The sequence below is a fragment of the Haliotis cracherodii genome, unplaced genomic scaffold, assembly GCF_022045235.1.
Source record: "Haliotis cracherodii isolate W230 unplaced genomic scaffold, xgHalCrac1.p SCAF_14, whole genome shotgun sequence".
Classification (NCBI taxonomy): Eukaryota; Metazoa; Mollusca; class Gastropoda; order Lepetellida; family Haliotidae; genus Haliotis; species Haliotis cracherodii.
In genome coordinates, this window is record NW_027266269.1 from 34510684 (window position 1) to 34526416 (window position 15733).

At 43.4% G+C, this 15733-nt stretch overlaps 1 protein-coding gene across 1 annotated transcript in view; it reads left to right on the forward strand.

The window, feature by feature from the left end:
• The window catches only part of LOC139461208 (mothers against decapentaplegic homolog 3-like), an 87066-nt gene extending 73336 nt beyond the window's left edge, over nucleotides 1–13730 (forward strand). The window contains exons 3-9 of the mRNA XM_071242808.1: nucleotides 1316–1447; nucleotides 1947–2006; nucleotides 3739–3774; nucleotides 5238–5465; nucleotides 6716–6853; nucleotides 9616–9760; nucleotides 12309–13730. Coding sequence (XP_071098909.1) covers nucleotides 1316–1447; nucleotides 1947–2006; nucleotides 3739–3774; nucleotides 5238–5465; nucleotides 6716–6853; nucleotides 9616–9760; nucleotides 12309–12432 — 863 coding nt within the window. The 3' untranslated portion in view covers nucleotides 12433–13730. The remainder of the gene's footprint in view (nucleotides 1–1315; nucleotides 1448–1946; nucleotides 2007–3738; nucleotides 3775–5237; nucleotides 5466–6715; nucleotides 6854–9615; nucleotides 9761–12308) is intronic.
• The last annotated feature ends 2003 nt before the right edge of the window (nucleotides 13731–15733 follow it).

Genomic DNA, 15733 nt, shown 5'->3' on the forward strand with positions numbered 1-15733 from the left:
TTTTGTGTCCTGTTCTTCTCTTACAGTGACCAGAAGCCACCTGCCATCATTTGCCCAAATATCACACCCCACCCTACTCCTGACGCATCTGTTTGTGAGTTTTGTTTGTTGTTTAACGCCGAACTCAGCAATATTCCAGGTATATGACGACAGTCTGTAAATAATCAAGTCTGGACCAGACAATCCAGTGATTGACATCATGAGCATCAATCTACCCAATTGGGATACGATGACATGCATTAACCAAGTCAGCGAGCCTGACCACCCGATCCCGTTAGTTGCCTCTTATAACAAGTATGGGTTGCTGAAAACCAATCCTAACCCAGAATCTTCACACTACAAAAAAGATCGTCTAAATAAGGATCAAGGGAGAAAGCATGCAAACCTTGTCGCATTATGAGATGTATGTGCCTCATAGAGGCATCAGTATGGGCACAGTTTACTACTTGCACCACCCATGCCTCTTTAACAGACTGTTTGAGGTTCATGTTGTCATAAAATCTCACTAAAGGGTTACTTATGAATTTTTATAGTTGTTACTCAAACACTGTATGGTGGTTGAGGCCAGGATGAAGAAGGGCTTGTGGGTAATATTTTTTATGAGATCTCGCCACAAAAGATAAGGGTAACATATTTGTTTGTTGGTTAACACTGCACTGTAATATTCCAGCTATGTGACAGCAGCCTGTCAATTATTAAATCTGGACCAGACAATCCAGCTATTGGGAGATTGGATACAGACAAGCAATCTACGAGGCAACGAAACTGACCAACCAATCCATTAATTAAAAACTGCCTCAGAGGTGGTTAGGGGCGTATGTCTCCGAATCCCAAAGGGGGGAGCTTAAAAGGTTATGGTGATAATTTATGAGACACTAAGGCAGTGAAATTAGCAGTCTTAGAAAGTTAATTCAAGTTCTGTAAAACCCTCTTTGTTTGCCTGCTAACAAACTGTTCAAACTATATGATCATGAATGACGTATTTGAGGGTTGCACTTATTCCAGAGAGACTGTCTCAGCATCACATGTGACACTAATCACAAGGTCTAGACCTAGAATAGAAACAGGCATCAGATTGTGAAGCACGCTCCTTGCTGGGCACAGTTATTGTAGAGCACAGTGCACTTGTGGCAACATCGAGAAACAAACGTCAAACCAGCCAATAGTTTTATGATGCCTTCCTCATCTTACCTTGGGATATGGGCGAAGAAAGGCTGTAGTGAAAGGGGAAAAAATATCACTAAATGCCCTGAAAAAAAAATGGATTCCAACTTGAAGCAGTGACCAAAAAATGATTGTTTGACTTCTGTTGCAGTGCTGCCCCCTGTGCTGGTCCCACGACACACAGAGATCCCAGAGACCATCCCGAAGCTCGACGACTACGCCACAACTGTGCCCGAAAACACGGATTTCCCAGCAGGCATCAATGAAAACTTCAGTATACCCGGTAAGTCAAGGCCAAGGTCAAGGTCAAGGTCATCACTTTTGGCTGTGACAAACTTCCATGATCAGCTTCATGAACATCTGTCTTTGTGAAAAGAATATTTTAGTTTACGTTCTTCTACAATGGCCCTGACTATTGTGATTCATCCCATAAATACAATAGTACTCTGTAATCAAGAGAGTCATTGAAATATTCTCAAAAGGCTGTCCACATTATTTTATTTATCAAAATAGTTGTATTTTCAAAAAAAAATATGATGACAATTCAGGAAACATGGAGCGATTTGTGGTCCTTGACTTATGTTTTTGGACATTAAGCACCATACTGCTCATTTCCTCAGAAACCACCATGGATTCAAATTTTACAAGCTTGCCGTAACTGGTGACTATGCTTGCCTTAAGAGGATCGGATGGTCATCCTCTTTTACTCATTGTGTATGGTTTTATATCAGGGCCCCCTAGTGTGGCAAATACGGTATTATGATTCCTTGTTTTGTCTGCAGACACGCCGCCATCAGGCTACATGAGCGAGGAGGGGGATACCACGGACAATTCTGGCATGGGTAAGTTCCACATCACAATATGGATTTAATGGATGAAACGTTAAACAAAATATCCTTTTGCAAGTGTTGTATGATAGCAGTTGCTTCTAAATCCAAATTGTTTTCATTGTTAACAGATGTTGTAAATAATGCACTTACTCACTCTAAATAATTCATGAGGAAAACGGGGCGATCAGGTAGGTTAGTGGTTAAAGTGTTCACTCATCATGACGAAGACCCGGGTTCAAATCCCGACATGGGTACAATGTGTGAAGCCCATTTGTGGTGTCCACCGCTGTGATATTGCTGGAATATTGCTAAAAGCGGCGTAAAACCATACTCACTCACTCACTCACTCACTCACTCATGAGGAAAACAAGAAAAGTAATTTTTTTGTACTTATCCTATCTCACTCTATGCTTTTCTCCTTCTTTCAATCTTTGTCGTCGCTATATGGCTGAAATAATGCCGATGCGACATTACATTTTAACTCACTCACTCTCAATTTTGGTGTGGAAACATCCTAGAACAAAGTTTCCAGCTTGAAAAAACATAACACCCGAACACATCCCAGCATCACCATGGTCACCACCCAAACAAATAGGTCACACACTGTAATCCTGTGCAAAGCGACCCAGCCATTCAAGTGTAATGTTTTATGAAGCTGGTAACTTTGTTTCCACACCAAGATGGAAAGAAGGAGATTGCATAGTGTGAGATAGGATAAGTATATGAATATACAATTTATTGTAAAAAATTCAATTTAAGGTTAATTTCACCCAAAAAGTTCTTGAAAATCTTTTATTTCTTTGGTTCCAAATAACCTTAGTTTCATTCAAAAATGCCATTGGATTTTTAGGCCCACTTGTAAAAAAGGGAAAAGATTTGTCTTGTTTGCAGAGTTGCATCCCTTAACTATGCCAGGATCTGCACATTCAATCCCCAATTAGAATGTTGTGCACACCCTGTGAGGAAAAACATACCTTCATCAGTGTTATAACTGTGGGCACAGATTGCCCAGTGGTCTATGTCACTGCAACTTTCTGTGCAGAGTTGCATCCCTTAGCCATGCCAGAATCTCATCAATCACCGGCATCACTTTTGGCCATCATCCCAACCATTTTTCAATTCAAGTCACTCACTCACTCACTCACTCACTCACTCACTCACTCACTCACTCACTCACTCTCTCTCTCTCTCTCACTCAACCACTCAGTCAACCACCCACTCACCCTCTCTCTCTCTCTCTCTCTCTGTCTGTCTCTCTCTCTCTCTCTCTCTCTCTCTCTCTCTCTCTCTCTCTCTCACACTCTCACTCACCCCCTCCCTCTCTCTCTCTCTCTCTCTCTCACTCACTCTCTCTCTGACTCTCTCTGTCGCTCACTCACTCCCTCACTCACCCCCCTACCCTCACTCGCTCTCTCTTTTTCTCACTCTCTCTCACCCTCTCTCTCTCTCTCCCTCCCTCTCTCTCTCCCTCTCTCTCTCTATCTCTCTCTCTCTCTCTCTATCTCTCTCTCACTCACTCACCCACTCACTCACTCTCTCTCTCTCTCTCTCTCACTCAACCACTCAGTCAACCACCCACTCACCCTCTCTCTCTCTCTCTCTCTGTCACTCTCTCTCACCCTCTCTCTCTCTCTCTCCCTCCCTCTCTCTCTCTCTCCCTCTCTCTCTCTCCCCCCCCCCTCTCTCTCTCTCTCTCTCTCTCTCTCTCTCTCTCTCTCTCACAATGTTATTCCTGTTGTTTCAGATGGAATTGATGTGTCACCAAGTCCCCCTGCACTACGTAAGTAGACTCCTCCACACACATGACATGACGTCCGGGGTAGAATTAGTCTTCAGCAACTCATGACAATAAATGGAATCTTGTTTGGTGTATAACATCGTATCCTGTTTTTGTGGATCGATGCTCGTGATGTCAATCACTGGATTGTCTGGTCCAGACTTGATTATTTATGGACCGTCGTTATATATCAGGAATTGCTGAGTGCGGCGTTGAACAACAAACAAACAAACAAATATCTGTATCTGTATTTCTTTGTGTTTTCCTGCTGAAGAATGAAAAGGGCTTTATTGCCATTCATTGGCTGGTTGACTGAACATCATCTCTCCCTTGGAGGGGGGCACGGGTGGCCCAGTCGTCTAAGGCGCCGCGATTTACTGTGCAGAGTTGCGTCCCTTTATCACGCCAGAAACCTATGATCATGGGTTCGAATCCCGGTTCGCCCCGATTATGTTTCTAGGTTTGTCAGCACTATGCCCGTGCTCGTGGGTTTCACCGAAGTGGTAAACGTCTGAGACCTGCATCACTCCGGGCTTTCCTCCCACATTAAGCTGTCATGCCGTGATATAACTGGACTAGTGTTAAAAGCAGCGTTAAACCCAACTCACTCACTCTCCCTTGGATAAACTTGAGTGCATTGAGTAGAGGAAGCAGCCCCACCTTTGGTTTCAATTTCATATTAGGTTCCCTGTTTTTCCTTAATGAAGTGACCGCCTCTGTGGTCTGGTAGTAGAGCATCCCCCCCAGAGAGGATAAGGTCGGGGGTTTGATCCCCTGCCGCGTCATACCAAAAGATGTTAAAATATGGTACTTGTTGTTACCCTGCCTGGCACTCGACATTAAGGGGCTAAAACAATGACCGGTTGGCTAGGAATTAGTGTGCTGTGTCTGAGTGGGGTTGAATGTGTCATGGTATTTCAGTGGGCGAGCACTACTAAATCGGCATTAGTGCAGACCAGTACAAGCAACCATGCACTTACATGCATGCTTGTCACTATGTAAGTGTAACAATCTTGAACACGACATTAAGGCCCATTTAGCCACCACCATAATGAAGATCATATTTATCATTAATTCTTTGTTTAATAGTACTTTGTTATTCATTATACAGGGAGGAGGCATGGGTGGCCCAGTCGTCTAAGGTGCCGCGATTCGCTGTGCAGAGTTGCGTCCCTTGGGCATGCCAGAAACCTATGATTGTGGGTTCCAATCCCGATTCGCCCCGATTATGTTTCTAGGTTTGTCAGCACCATACCCGTGCTCGTGGGTTTCACTGAAGTGGTAAACGTCTCTAAGACCTGCATCACTTCGGGCTTTCCTCCCACATTAAGCTGACACGCTGCGATATAACTGGAATACTGTTAAAAGCAGCGTTAAACCCAACTCACTCACTCACTCATTATACAGGGGGAAAATCAGTCAGTGTTGTTTGTTCCACGTGATATGAGTGTTGTTTGTGGTTGCAGCAGCTGAGAACAACGACCTTCAGCCCGTCACCTACAAGGAGCCTGAGTTCTGGTGTTCCATCGCGTACTACGAGCTGAACACCCGAGTCGGTGAGACGTTCCACGCATCACAGCCCTCACTGACTGTCGACGGCTTCACGGACCCTTCCAACTCGGAGCGCTTCTGTCTGGGTCTCCTGTCTAACGTCAACCGCACACAGCAGGTGGAAATGACCAGACGACATATTGGTGGGTGTTTCCGTATATCCGTACTCGACGTGATAAGCGCCCAAGGCGCTCTCAAAATTAGAAACAGGGGGCTCTTATGTGAATATATTTTTGGTGAAAGAGGTGAGACATCGTAAATTTTGTGGTGTATGCTGACATGATATGAAATGATACAAAAGAAAAGTCTGTGCGTATCTTACACAACAGATATATTTTTCCAGAATTCAATTGCCTGTAATTAAGGGTGCATATGATACAAGAGTGCGAATTATACATGAATAAATAAGTCTTGTGTACATTGATCAATCGGAAGGGTGCTAATCGGGATCGTTCACTAGCCAATATATTAGCAAATATCGCTGCGGGCGCTTATTACGTCGAATACAGTATATCCTGACAGTACCTATTTTCAAACTTTTAAGATGGCATTGTTGATACTGTAAATCTTGAAATTAATGTGAGCGTGAATTAAATATGAAAAATACGAGTGGTCTTTGCTCGCATTATTAAACATCGCATTATGTTATATATATATATAATAATAAAAAAAGAATGTCGACCTCGGACTTCATTCCTCCTTCTCAATGCTTTTTCGGGTCCATAAAAAAATATATTGACCTCATATAAAGTCTATAGTTGTTTTGTTATGTATACATATGCAGATTCACAATTATCAAACTATGTTGGCTACAATAAGATTAAGAGGTTCCGACAAACGGAGCAGCTGATTGGCTTAGGTTTGGGGAATACCACTTTCAGGGAATACCATTCTATTTTTGGTAACTTTAAGTAAATTATCAGACTTGACATGGAGTCATATATACTTTATGGATTCTTTTCAAATTAAAGGGACACTTTCTGTACTAAGGAGAGGTCCAGTGCAAAGTTTGATTTCGATCAGTGGATCTTCTGAGCAAGCATTGTTGTTTTCATGTTTTGAACTTAGAAATATGTTGGAGTTGACGATAGGGGTATTAGTGAACCCTGCTCACTTTCTGCCTTGTTGTTTAGTTGTTATGTCTCGATGCTGTCTTGCTGACACGGTCAGTCGGGTAGCCTAGTGGTTAAAGCGTTCGCTCGTCACGCCGAAGACCCGGGTTCGATTCCCGACATGGGTACAATGTGTGAAGCCCATTTCTGGTGTCCCCCGCCGTGATATTGCTGGAATATTGCTAAAACCGGCATAAAACCTCACTCACTCACTCACTCACTCACTCACTCACTCACTCACTCACTCACTCTTGCTGACAGACTGTTGGGTTTTGTTCCAGGTAAAGGCGTGCGCCTGTACTACATCGGAGGGGAAGTGTTTGCCGAGTGTCTCAGTGAGAATGCTGTGTTTGTACAGAGCCCCAACTGCAACCAGCGCTACGGCTGGCATCCCGCCACAGTCTGCAAGATACCACCAGGTAAGTCCTGCAGCCTCTCTGGGAACACTCGGGACACCGGGAACATTTGTGACACTGTCGAACTACTGAGAGAACACTTGGGACACAGCGGGAACATTTATGACACTGTTGAACTACTGAGAGAACACTCGGGACACCGGGAACATTTGTGACACTGTTGAACTACTGAGAGAGCACTCGGGACATGTGGTGAACAAAATGACACTGTCGAACTACTGAGGGAACACTCGGGACACAGCGGGAACATTCGTGACACTGTGGAACTACTGAGGGAACACTCGGGACATGAGGGGAACATTTGTGACACTGTGGAACTACTGAGGGAACACTCGGGACCCTGGGAACATTATGACACTGTCAAACTACTGAGGGAACACTCGGGACATGCGGGGAACATTTGTGACACTGTCGAACTACTGAGGGAACACTCGGGACACAGCGGGAACATTTGTGACACTGTGGAACTACTGAGGGAACACTAGGGACATGCCGAGAACATTTATGACACTGTCTAACTACTTAGGGAACAATTGGGACACCGGGAACATTATGACACTGTCGAACTACTGAGAGAACACTCGGGACACCGGGAACATTATGCCACTGTCGAACTACTGAGAGAACACTAGGGACACCGGGAACATTATGACACTGTCAAACTACTGAGAGAACACTTGGGACACCGGGAAAATTTATGACACTGTGGAACTACTGAGAGAACAATTGGGACATGCGGGGAACATTTAGGACACTGTGGAATTACTGAGAGAACAATTGGGACATGCGGGGAACATTTAGGACACTGTGGAATTACTGAGAGAACACTCAGGACATGTGGGGAACATTATGACACTGTCGAACTACTGAGGGAACACTCGGGACACACCGGGAACATTTATGACACTGTGGAATTACTGAGGGAACAATTGGGACATGCGGGGAACATTTAGGACACCGTGGAATTACTGAGGGAACACTCGGGACACACCGGGAACATTTGTGACACTGTCAAACTACTGAGAGAACACTCGGGACACACCGGGAACATTTGTGACACTGTCAAACTACTGAGAGAACACTCGGGACACACCGGGAACATTTATGACACTGTCAAACTACTGAGAGAACACTCGGGACACACCGGGAACATTTATGACACTGTCAAACTACTGAGAGAACACTCGGGACACACCGGGAACATTTGTGACACTGTCAAACTACTGAGAGAACACTCGGGACACACCGGGAACATTTATGACACTGTCAAACTACTGAGAGAACACTCGGGACACACCGGGAACATTTGTGACACTGTCAAACTACTGAGGGAACACTCGGGACACACCGGGAACATTTGTGACACTGTCAAACTACTGAGAGAACACTCGGGACACACCGGGAACATTTATGACTTTGTCAAAGTACTGAGAGAACACTCGGGACACACCGGGAACATTTATGACTTTGTCAAAGTACTGAGAGAACACTCGGGACACGCCGGAAACATTTATGACACTGTCAAACTACTGAGGGAACAATTGGGACATGCGGGGGACATTTAGGACACTGTGCTATTACTGAGGGAACACTCGGGACACCGGGAACATTTATGACACTGGAATTACTGAGGGAACACTCGTGAAGGCCTGGTAACACATAGAGATGTTGAAGATCCGGGGTAGAATTGGTCTTCAGCTACCCATGCTTGTCGTAAGAGGCGACCAACGGAATCGGGTGGTCAGGCTCAGTGACTTGGTTGATGCATGTCATCGATCCCAGTTGCATAGATCGATGCTCATTATGTCAATCGCTGGATTGAGTAGTCCAGACTTGATTAATTACAGATTGCTTTCATATAGCTGGAATATTGCTGAGAGCGGCATTAAACAACAAACAAACTAACAAATGCTTGGGAACACTTGAATACACCCATGAATACTATGGGGGTGGTCAGGTAGCCTAGTGGTTAAAGCGTTTGCTCGTCACGCCGAAAACCCAGGATCAATTTCCCACATGGGTACAATGTGTTAAGCCCATTTTGTGTGTACCCTGCCGTGATATTGCTGGAATATTGCTAAAAGCAGCATAAAACCAAACTCACTCACTCACTCGTGAATACCATGGGATATTGAGGAACATTTCAGAGACATATTCAGGGTTGTTGTGGGAACATCTAGGAATAACTCGGGAACACTCTGAGAAACACCTCAGGACAGTTTGGGAACATATTGGGCCCCATTGTAACACTCGGAGAACACAAGGGGGACAACTCTGCAACAATTTGGGAACACATTGCAATGCTCTAGGAACACATTGGGGCACACTATGCATGACAGAGTAAGCTTATTAATGGCTGAAGCTCAGGGCTTAGAGGATGTGCCAATGCTCAAGAAACATTTTGGTTTTATTTATTAGCCTAAGGATGTCTGCACAACTCAAACTGTTGTGTATTGGATGTATCGAGTAATCAGGTTTGATGGCTTCATTAATCGTGTGTCATCATACCCCAGAGGCATGGATTGAGGCTCATGATGTCAACCATTGGTTCGGTCCGTAACGGTCTGTAAGTAATCGAGTCTGGACCGGACAATCCAGTGATTGGTATCATTAGCATCGATCTCCGCAATTGGGATACGATGACATGCATGAACCAAGTCAGCGAACCTGACCACCATGTAGCTGTGTGCAACATTAAACAGCAAACAAAAGAAGACCTGTGTTTGAAGTAGCCAATTCCAATATGATTGATGTCTTTGTTCCAGGGTGTAATCTGAAGATATTCAACAACCAGGAGTTTGCAGCCCTCCTGGCCCAATCTGTGAACCAAGGGTTCGAGTCTGTGTATCAGCTCACACGCATGTGTACCATCAGGATGAGCTTTGTCAAAGGCTGGGGTGCAGAGTATAGGTAATGTCCTTGTACCATCTGACACGCATGTGTACCATCAGGATGAGCTTTGTCAAAGGCTGGGGTGCAGAGTATAGGTAATGTCCTTGTACCATCTGACACGCATGTGTACCATCAGGATGAGCTTTGTCAAAGGCTGGGGTGCAGAGTATAGGTAATGTCCTTGTACCATCTGACACACATGTGTACCATCAGGATGAGCTTTGTCAAAGGCTGGGGTGCAGAGTATAGGTAATGTCCTTGTACCATCTGACACGCATGTGTACCATCAGGATGAGCTTCGTCAAAGGCTGGGGTGCAGAGTATAGGTAATGTCCTTGTACCATCTGACACGCATGTGTACCATCAGGATGAGCTTTGTCAAAGGCTGGGGTGCAGAGTATAGGTAATGTCCTTGTACCATCTGACACGCATGTGTACCATCAGGATGAGCTTTGTCAAAGGCTGGGGTGCAGAGTATAGGTAATGTCCTTGTACCATCTGACACACATGTGTACCATCAGGATGAGCTTTGTCAAAGGCTGGGGTGCAGAGTATAGGTAATGTCCTTGTACCATCTGACACGCATGTGTACCATCAGGATGAGCTTTGTCAAAGGCTGGGGTGCAGAGTATAGGTAATGTCCTTGTACCATCTGACACGCATGTGTACCATCAGGATGAGCTTTGTCAAAGGCTGGGGTGCAGAGTATAGGTAATGTCCTTGTACCATCTGACACGCATGTGTACCATCAGGATGAGCTTTGTCAAAGGCTGGGGTGCAGAGTATAGGTAATGTCCTTGTACCATCTGACACGCATGTGTACCATCAGGATGAGCTTTGTCAAAGGCTGGGGTGCAGAGTATAGGTAATGTCCTTGTACCATCTGACACGCATGTGTACCATCAGGATGAGCTTTGTCAAAGGCTGGGGTGCAGAGTATAGGTAATGTCCTTGTACCATCTGACACGCATGTGTACCATCAGGATGAGCTTTGTCAAAGTCTGGGGTGCAGAGTATAGGTAATGTCCTTGTACCATCTGACACGCATGTGTACCATCAGGATGAGCTTTGTCAAAGGCTGGGGTGCAGAGTATAGGTAATGTCCTTGTACCATCTGACACACATGTGTACCATCAGGATGAGCTTTGTCAAAGGCTGGGGTGCAGAGTATAGGTAATGTCCTTGTACCATCTGACACGCATGTGTACCATCAGGATGAGCTTTGTCAAAGTCTGGGGTGCAGAGTATAGGTAATGTCCTTGTACCATCTGACACGCATGTGTACCATCAGGATGAGCTTTGTCAAAGGCTGGGGTGCAGAGTATAGGTAATGTCCTTGTACCATCTGACATGCATGTGTACCATCAGGATGAGCTTTGTCAAAGGCTGGGGTGCAGAGTATAGTGATGTCCTTGTACCATCTGACACGCATGTGTACCATCAGGATGAGCTTTGTCAAAGGCTGGGGTGCAGAGTATAGGTAATGTCCTTGTACCATCTGACACACATGTGTACCATCAGGATGAGCTTTGTCAAAGTCTGGGGCACAGGATATGGGTAATGTCCATTCACCATTGAGTGAGTGAGTGAGTGAGTATGGTTTTACGCCGCTTTTAGCGATATTCCAGCAATATCACGACGGGGGACACCAGAAATGGGCTTCACACATTGTACCCCATACACCATTGACACAAAGCTTTGTCTGATGTATGGAGTAAATGTATATATGTTCACCATCATGATTATTATGCTGTGCAAGGCAACATTAAACTCAACCAACTGACTCAAGGGCTCATACATGGTCCTATGACCCATAATCAGTGTATGTGCTGGCATCCTTCAATTTTCTTAATTTTTCTTAAATCAAAGACCCCTAGGTTTTAACTTTCTAACAAAAGGATTTGTGAAAAATATAACAATCGCAGGCCTTATGTTGAACACTGCATAGTATTCCCATCAATTTGAAACTGTGTTCGGTGTGAAAGTTGATTTTCATTTCAGACGTCATCACAATATTATACAGCCAATGTGGGCCCAGTCGTCTATGGCAACGCAATTTGCTGTGCAGAGTTTCATTCGTTGGTCACAGCAGAAATCCTTGATCGTGGGTTTGAATCCCGGTCCGTCATGATTATGTTTCTGGGTTTGTCAGCACCACACCAAAGTTTCATCAAAGTGGTGAATGTCTGAGACCTGCATCACTTTGGGCTTTCCTCCCACATTAAGCTGACATGCTGCGATACAACTTGATTAATGTTCGAGGTGGCATTAAACCCAACTCACTCACTCACTCACTCACTCACTCACAGCTAAACAAGGACTGGTCAGCTCGGAGTCAGTATACTGTGTCTGAGTGGGGTATTCATGTTAATCTGCGGCATGGTATCTCAGTGAGCTAGCACTATAAATCGGCATCAGTCCGGACTAGTCCAAGCAGCCACACACACCCACGTGCATACATGTCGCTATATAAGTGCAATAATCTTGGACGCGACGTTAAACCCCATTTCACCTCACCTCACCTGTCAGCATGCTGCAGACTAAAGTTTACCGGTTTTCCTTTCAGACGCCAGACAGTCACCAGCACGCCCTGTTGGATAGAAATCCACCTGAACGGTCCTCTACAGTGGCTTGATCGAGTCCTCACGCAAATGGGATCGCCTGGACTCCCATGTTCCAGCATGTCCTAGATAATCACCTCCAGGGGTCAAGGTCAGGGTCATTGTTGTGACCTCAGAGGTCAAAGCAAGGTCAAGTGCAGTTTTTCACCCAGCTTGTGACCTGTAGAGGTCAGGTCGTTGTCATGACCTTAGAGGTCAAAGCAAGGTCAAGTGCATTTTTTCCCCAGCTTTGTGACCTATAGAGGTCAAAACACAGGTCGTGACATTGAGAGGTCATATATATTGGCGAAAAGACAACACCACCTCTCCCAAGTGAAGACTATTTCTTGTGAATGCTGCAAACATTCAGTGATTTTTTTGATACCGGTGAAGTGAGACCTATTGGTTTGTGTGAAGTGGAAAGAAACATGGAGACATGACCGAGCGACTTTTGTACAGAATGATTAAGTCCAACGCTGGAGGACAGACTGCGAACAAGTCATTGACCATGGTTTCATCGTCCCGGCACTGTGTCTCCCTGCTGCTTCATTATATAATTATGAATATATATATACATCATAGATTTCTAGCGCGTTATGCAGTATGCCAAAAACTTTCTCGAAATCTACTGATTCTGAATCAGTTTCCTTGGATACCACATCACGGCTGCTGTCGCCAAGGTAACATTCTTCAGTGAGATTATGTTTCTTTGTTTTCTGTCTTGCAACAAGTCTGTGCTTTTTGATGTATCTGGGGATTTCATCAAAAGTTGTCTGTGGACAATTTAGCCAGTTACCTTGGTTATCACCTTATGTTTTGTTGCCATGGCTTCAGTGTCGCCATGGTTACAAAAGTTTGTGTTTTTTCATGATCAGCCATGGTTTGCCATTAAGCTTCATGCAGATGGTCAGGTTCCCAGGATATATTTTTTTTGGCACCATGATAGTCGTTATGTCCAATCACGCTACCACACAAACTAAACCTAGCCCCCGGACCTTTAAGAACGAACCCCCATTCTTTTCAACCCTTCAGATCCTTACCCTAGGGGTGAAGCCATACACGATGCATCATGAATTTTCAAGAAATGATGCCATACGCGATATTTCTTTTTCTGTATAGATACAAGACGATTCATTTGCTAAAACAAATGACTTCCTACTTGTTCAATGACCCCCAGAGGTTTTGTCAGTCAAATACCGCAAAATGTAATGTATTTGGCGCTTCAAGTTCTTTACTAAAAATAACTGCTACGAACATGTGTCTACAGTTAGCTTTTCCTTTTGAACCTGCTCTGAATATTTATCGCCAAGCTGTTTCCATGCGATTTGACGTAAATATGCGTATCACTATTATTGTATCCTATCCTATGTATCATGATATGTATCGTATCATGACCTATATATCATGATATGTATCGTATCGTGACTCATATATCATGATATGTATCGTATCCTATCCTATGTATCATGATATGTATCCTATGTATCATGATATGTATCATATGTATCATGATATGTCTCATATCATATCTCATGTATCATGATATGTATCGTATCCTATATATCATGATATGTATTATATCGTGACCTATATATCATGATATGCATCGTATCGTGACCTATATATCATGATATGTATCAAATCGTGACACGTGTTTCATGATATGTATCGTATCCTATATATCATGATATGTATTATATCGTGACCTATATATCATGATATGCATCGTATCGTGACTCATGTATCATGATATGTATCGTATCCTATCCTATGTATCATGATATGTATCATATGTATCATGATATGTATCGTATCCTATATATCATGATATGTATTATATCGTGACCTATATATCATGATATGCATCGTATCGTGACCTATATATCATGATATGTATCATATCGTGACCTGTGTTTCATGATATGTATCGTATCCTATATATCATGATATTCATCGTATCATGACCTATGTATCATGATATGTATGAAATTGTGACCTATGTATCATGATATGTATTGTATCGGGGGCGGTCGGGTAACCTAGTGGTTAAAGCGTTCGCTCGTCACGCCAAAGACCCGGGTTCGATTCCCGACATGGGTACAACGTGTGAAGCCCATTTCTGGTGTCTACCGCCATGATATTGCTGGAATATTGCTAAAAGCGGCGTAAAACCAAGCTCACACACACACACACACTGTATCGTATCGTGACCTGTGTTTCATGATATGCATTGTATCGTGACTTATGTATCGTCTCATGTATCATGATATGTATCATATCGTGACCTATGTATCATGATATGTATCGTATTGTGACCTCATTGTATGGCTTCACCTCTGTGTCTGTGTCAGCTCTTTATAGGCTCCTGACAGGCTGCACCAACTATAACTGTTTCTCAGGCACAATTTTGTTCAAAATTAAGATGGTGGTAGGACTTTTTGTACATATCATTTTTTATATCTATCATTTTTCCCCAACAAGAATCCCAACAAACACATCTGGGCACACATGGGACTCAGTGGGGCTCAATAATACAATGTCAGTTGTCAAACAGTCATTTCATGATAACCGAATAAGTTTCATACGACGTGGGAAATATGAATTCTTTTTGTTTTATTGGCAAAAAGAATGACCGATGCACAGGATTTGAATTTCTACTCTGATGCCAAAGAAATATTTATTACATATTTTTTAGCGTAAGGTATACTGGGATGTCGGAACAACTCAAACTGTCATGTATCGGAGACCTTCCACAGCATGTTTGGCGTCAAGCTTTAGCTAAAACAAAATGACGCGGGTGAGAATCTTAAGACTATGAGTCAGATCATCAAAAATCGGGGTTATTTATGGAATAAATAATAAATTAATTCCCATTTTACAGCAACAGTGAATGACAGTTGCATCAAAACATTCTTTGAACGATGACATCACGGCATTGTGACCTCATGCATGTTAGGAATTGAGTAAAATACGTAAATGTGCACATCGTAACTATTTTCTAAAAAAAGCACACTAGCATGAAGAAATTATGTTTTCTTGTAGAAGAATGTTTTACCTATATGTGTTTAAAATATTTTTAAAGTTTAATATTATTAATTATACTGTTATGCAAAACTGTGAATGATTTCACTACGAGTCTCTACTGTTTTTGGTGCGGTAGTTGAAAAGTGCGTCAGTTGATAAGTGCGGCTAGTGCAATAAAAGAAACACAAACCTCATAGTCTTAATTTGAATGTAACATCATCTAGATTTAAAAAATTTATAAATTTTAATTTAAAAGTTAAATACTCTGGATACAGACCAGCTGATAACCTTCAGTACTTTAAGATAGTTTTAGAAACAGTTGGTCTAGTTACAGCTGGCAAAGTGTCCTGCAAGTAACGGTACCCCC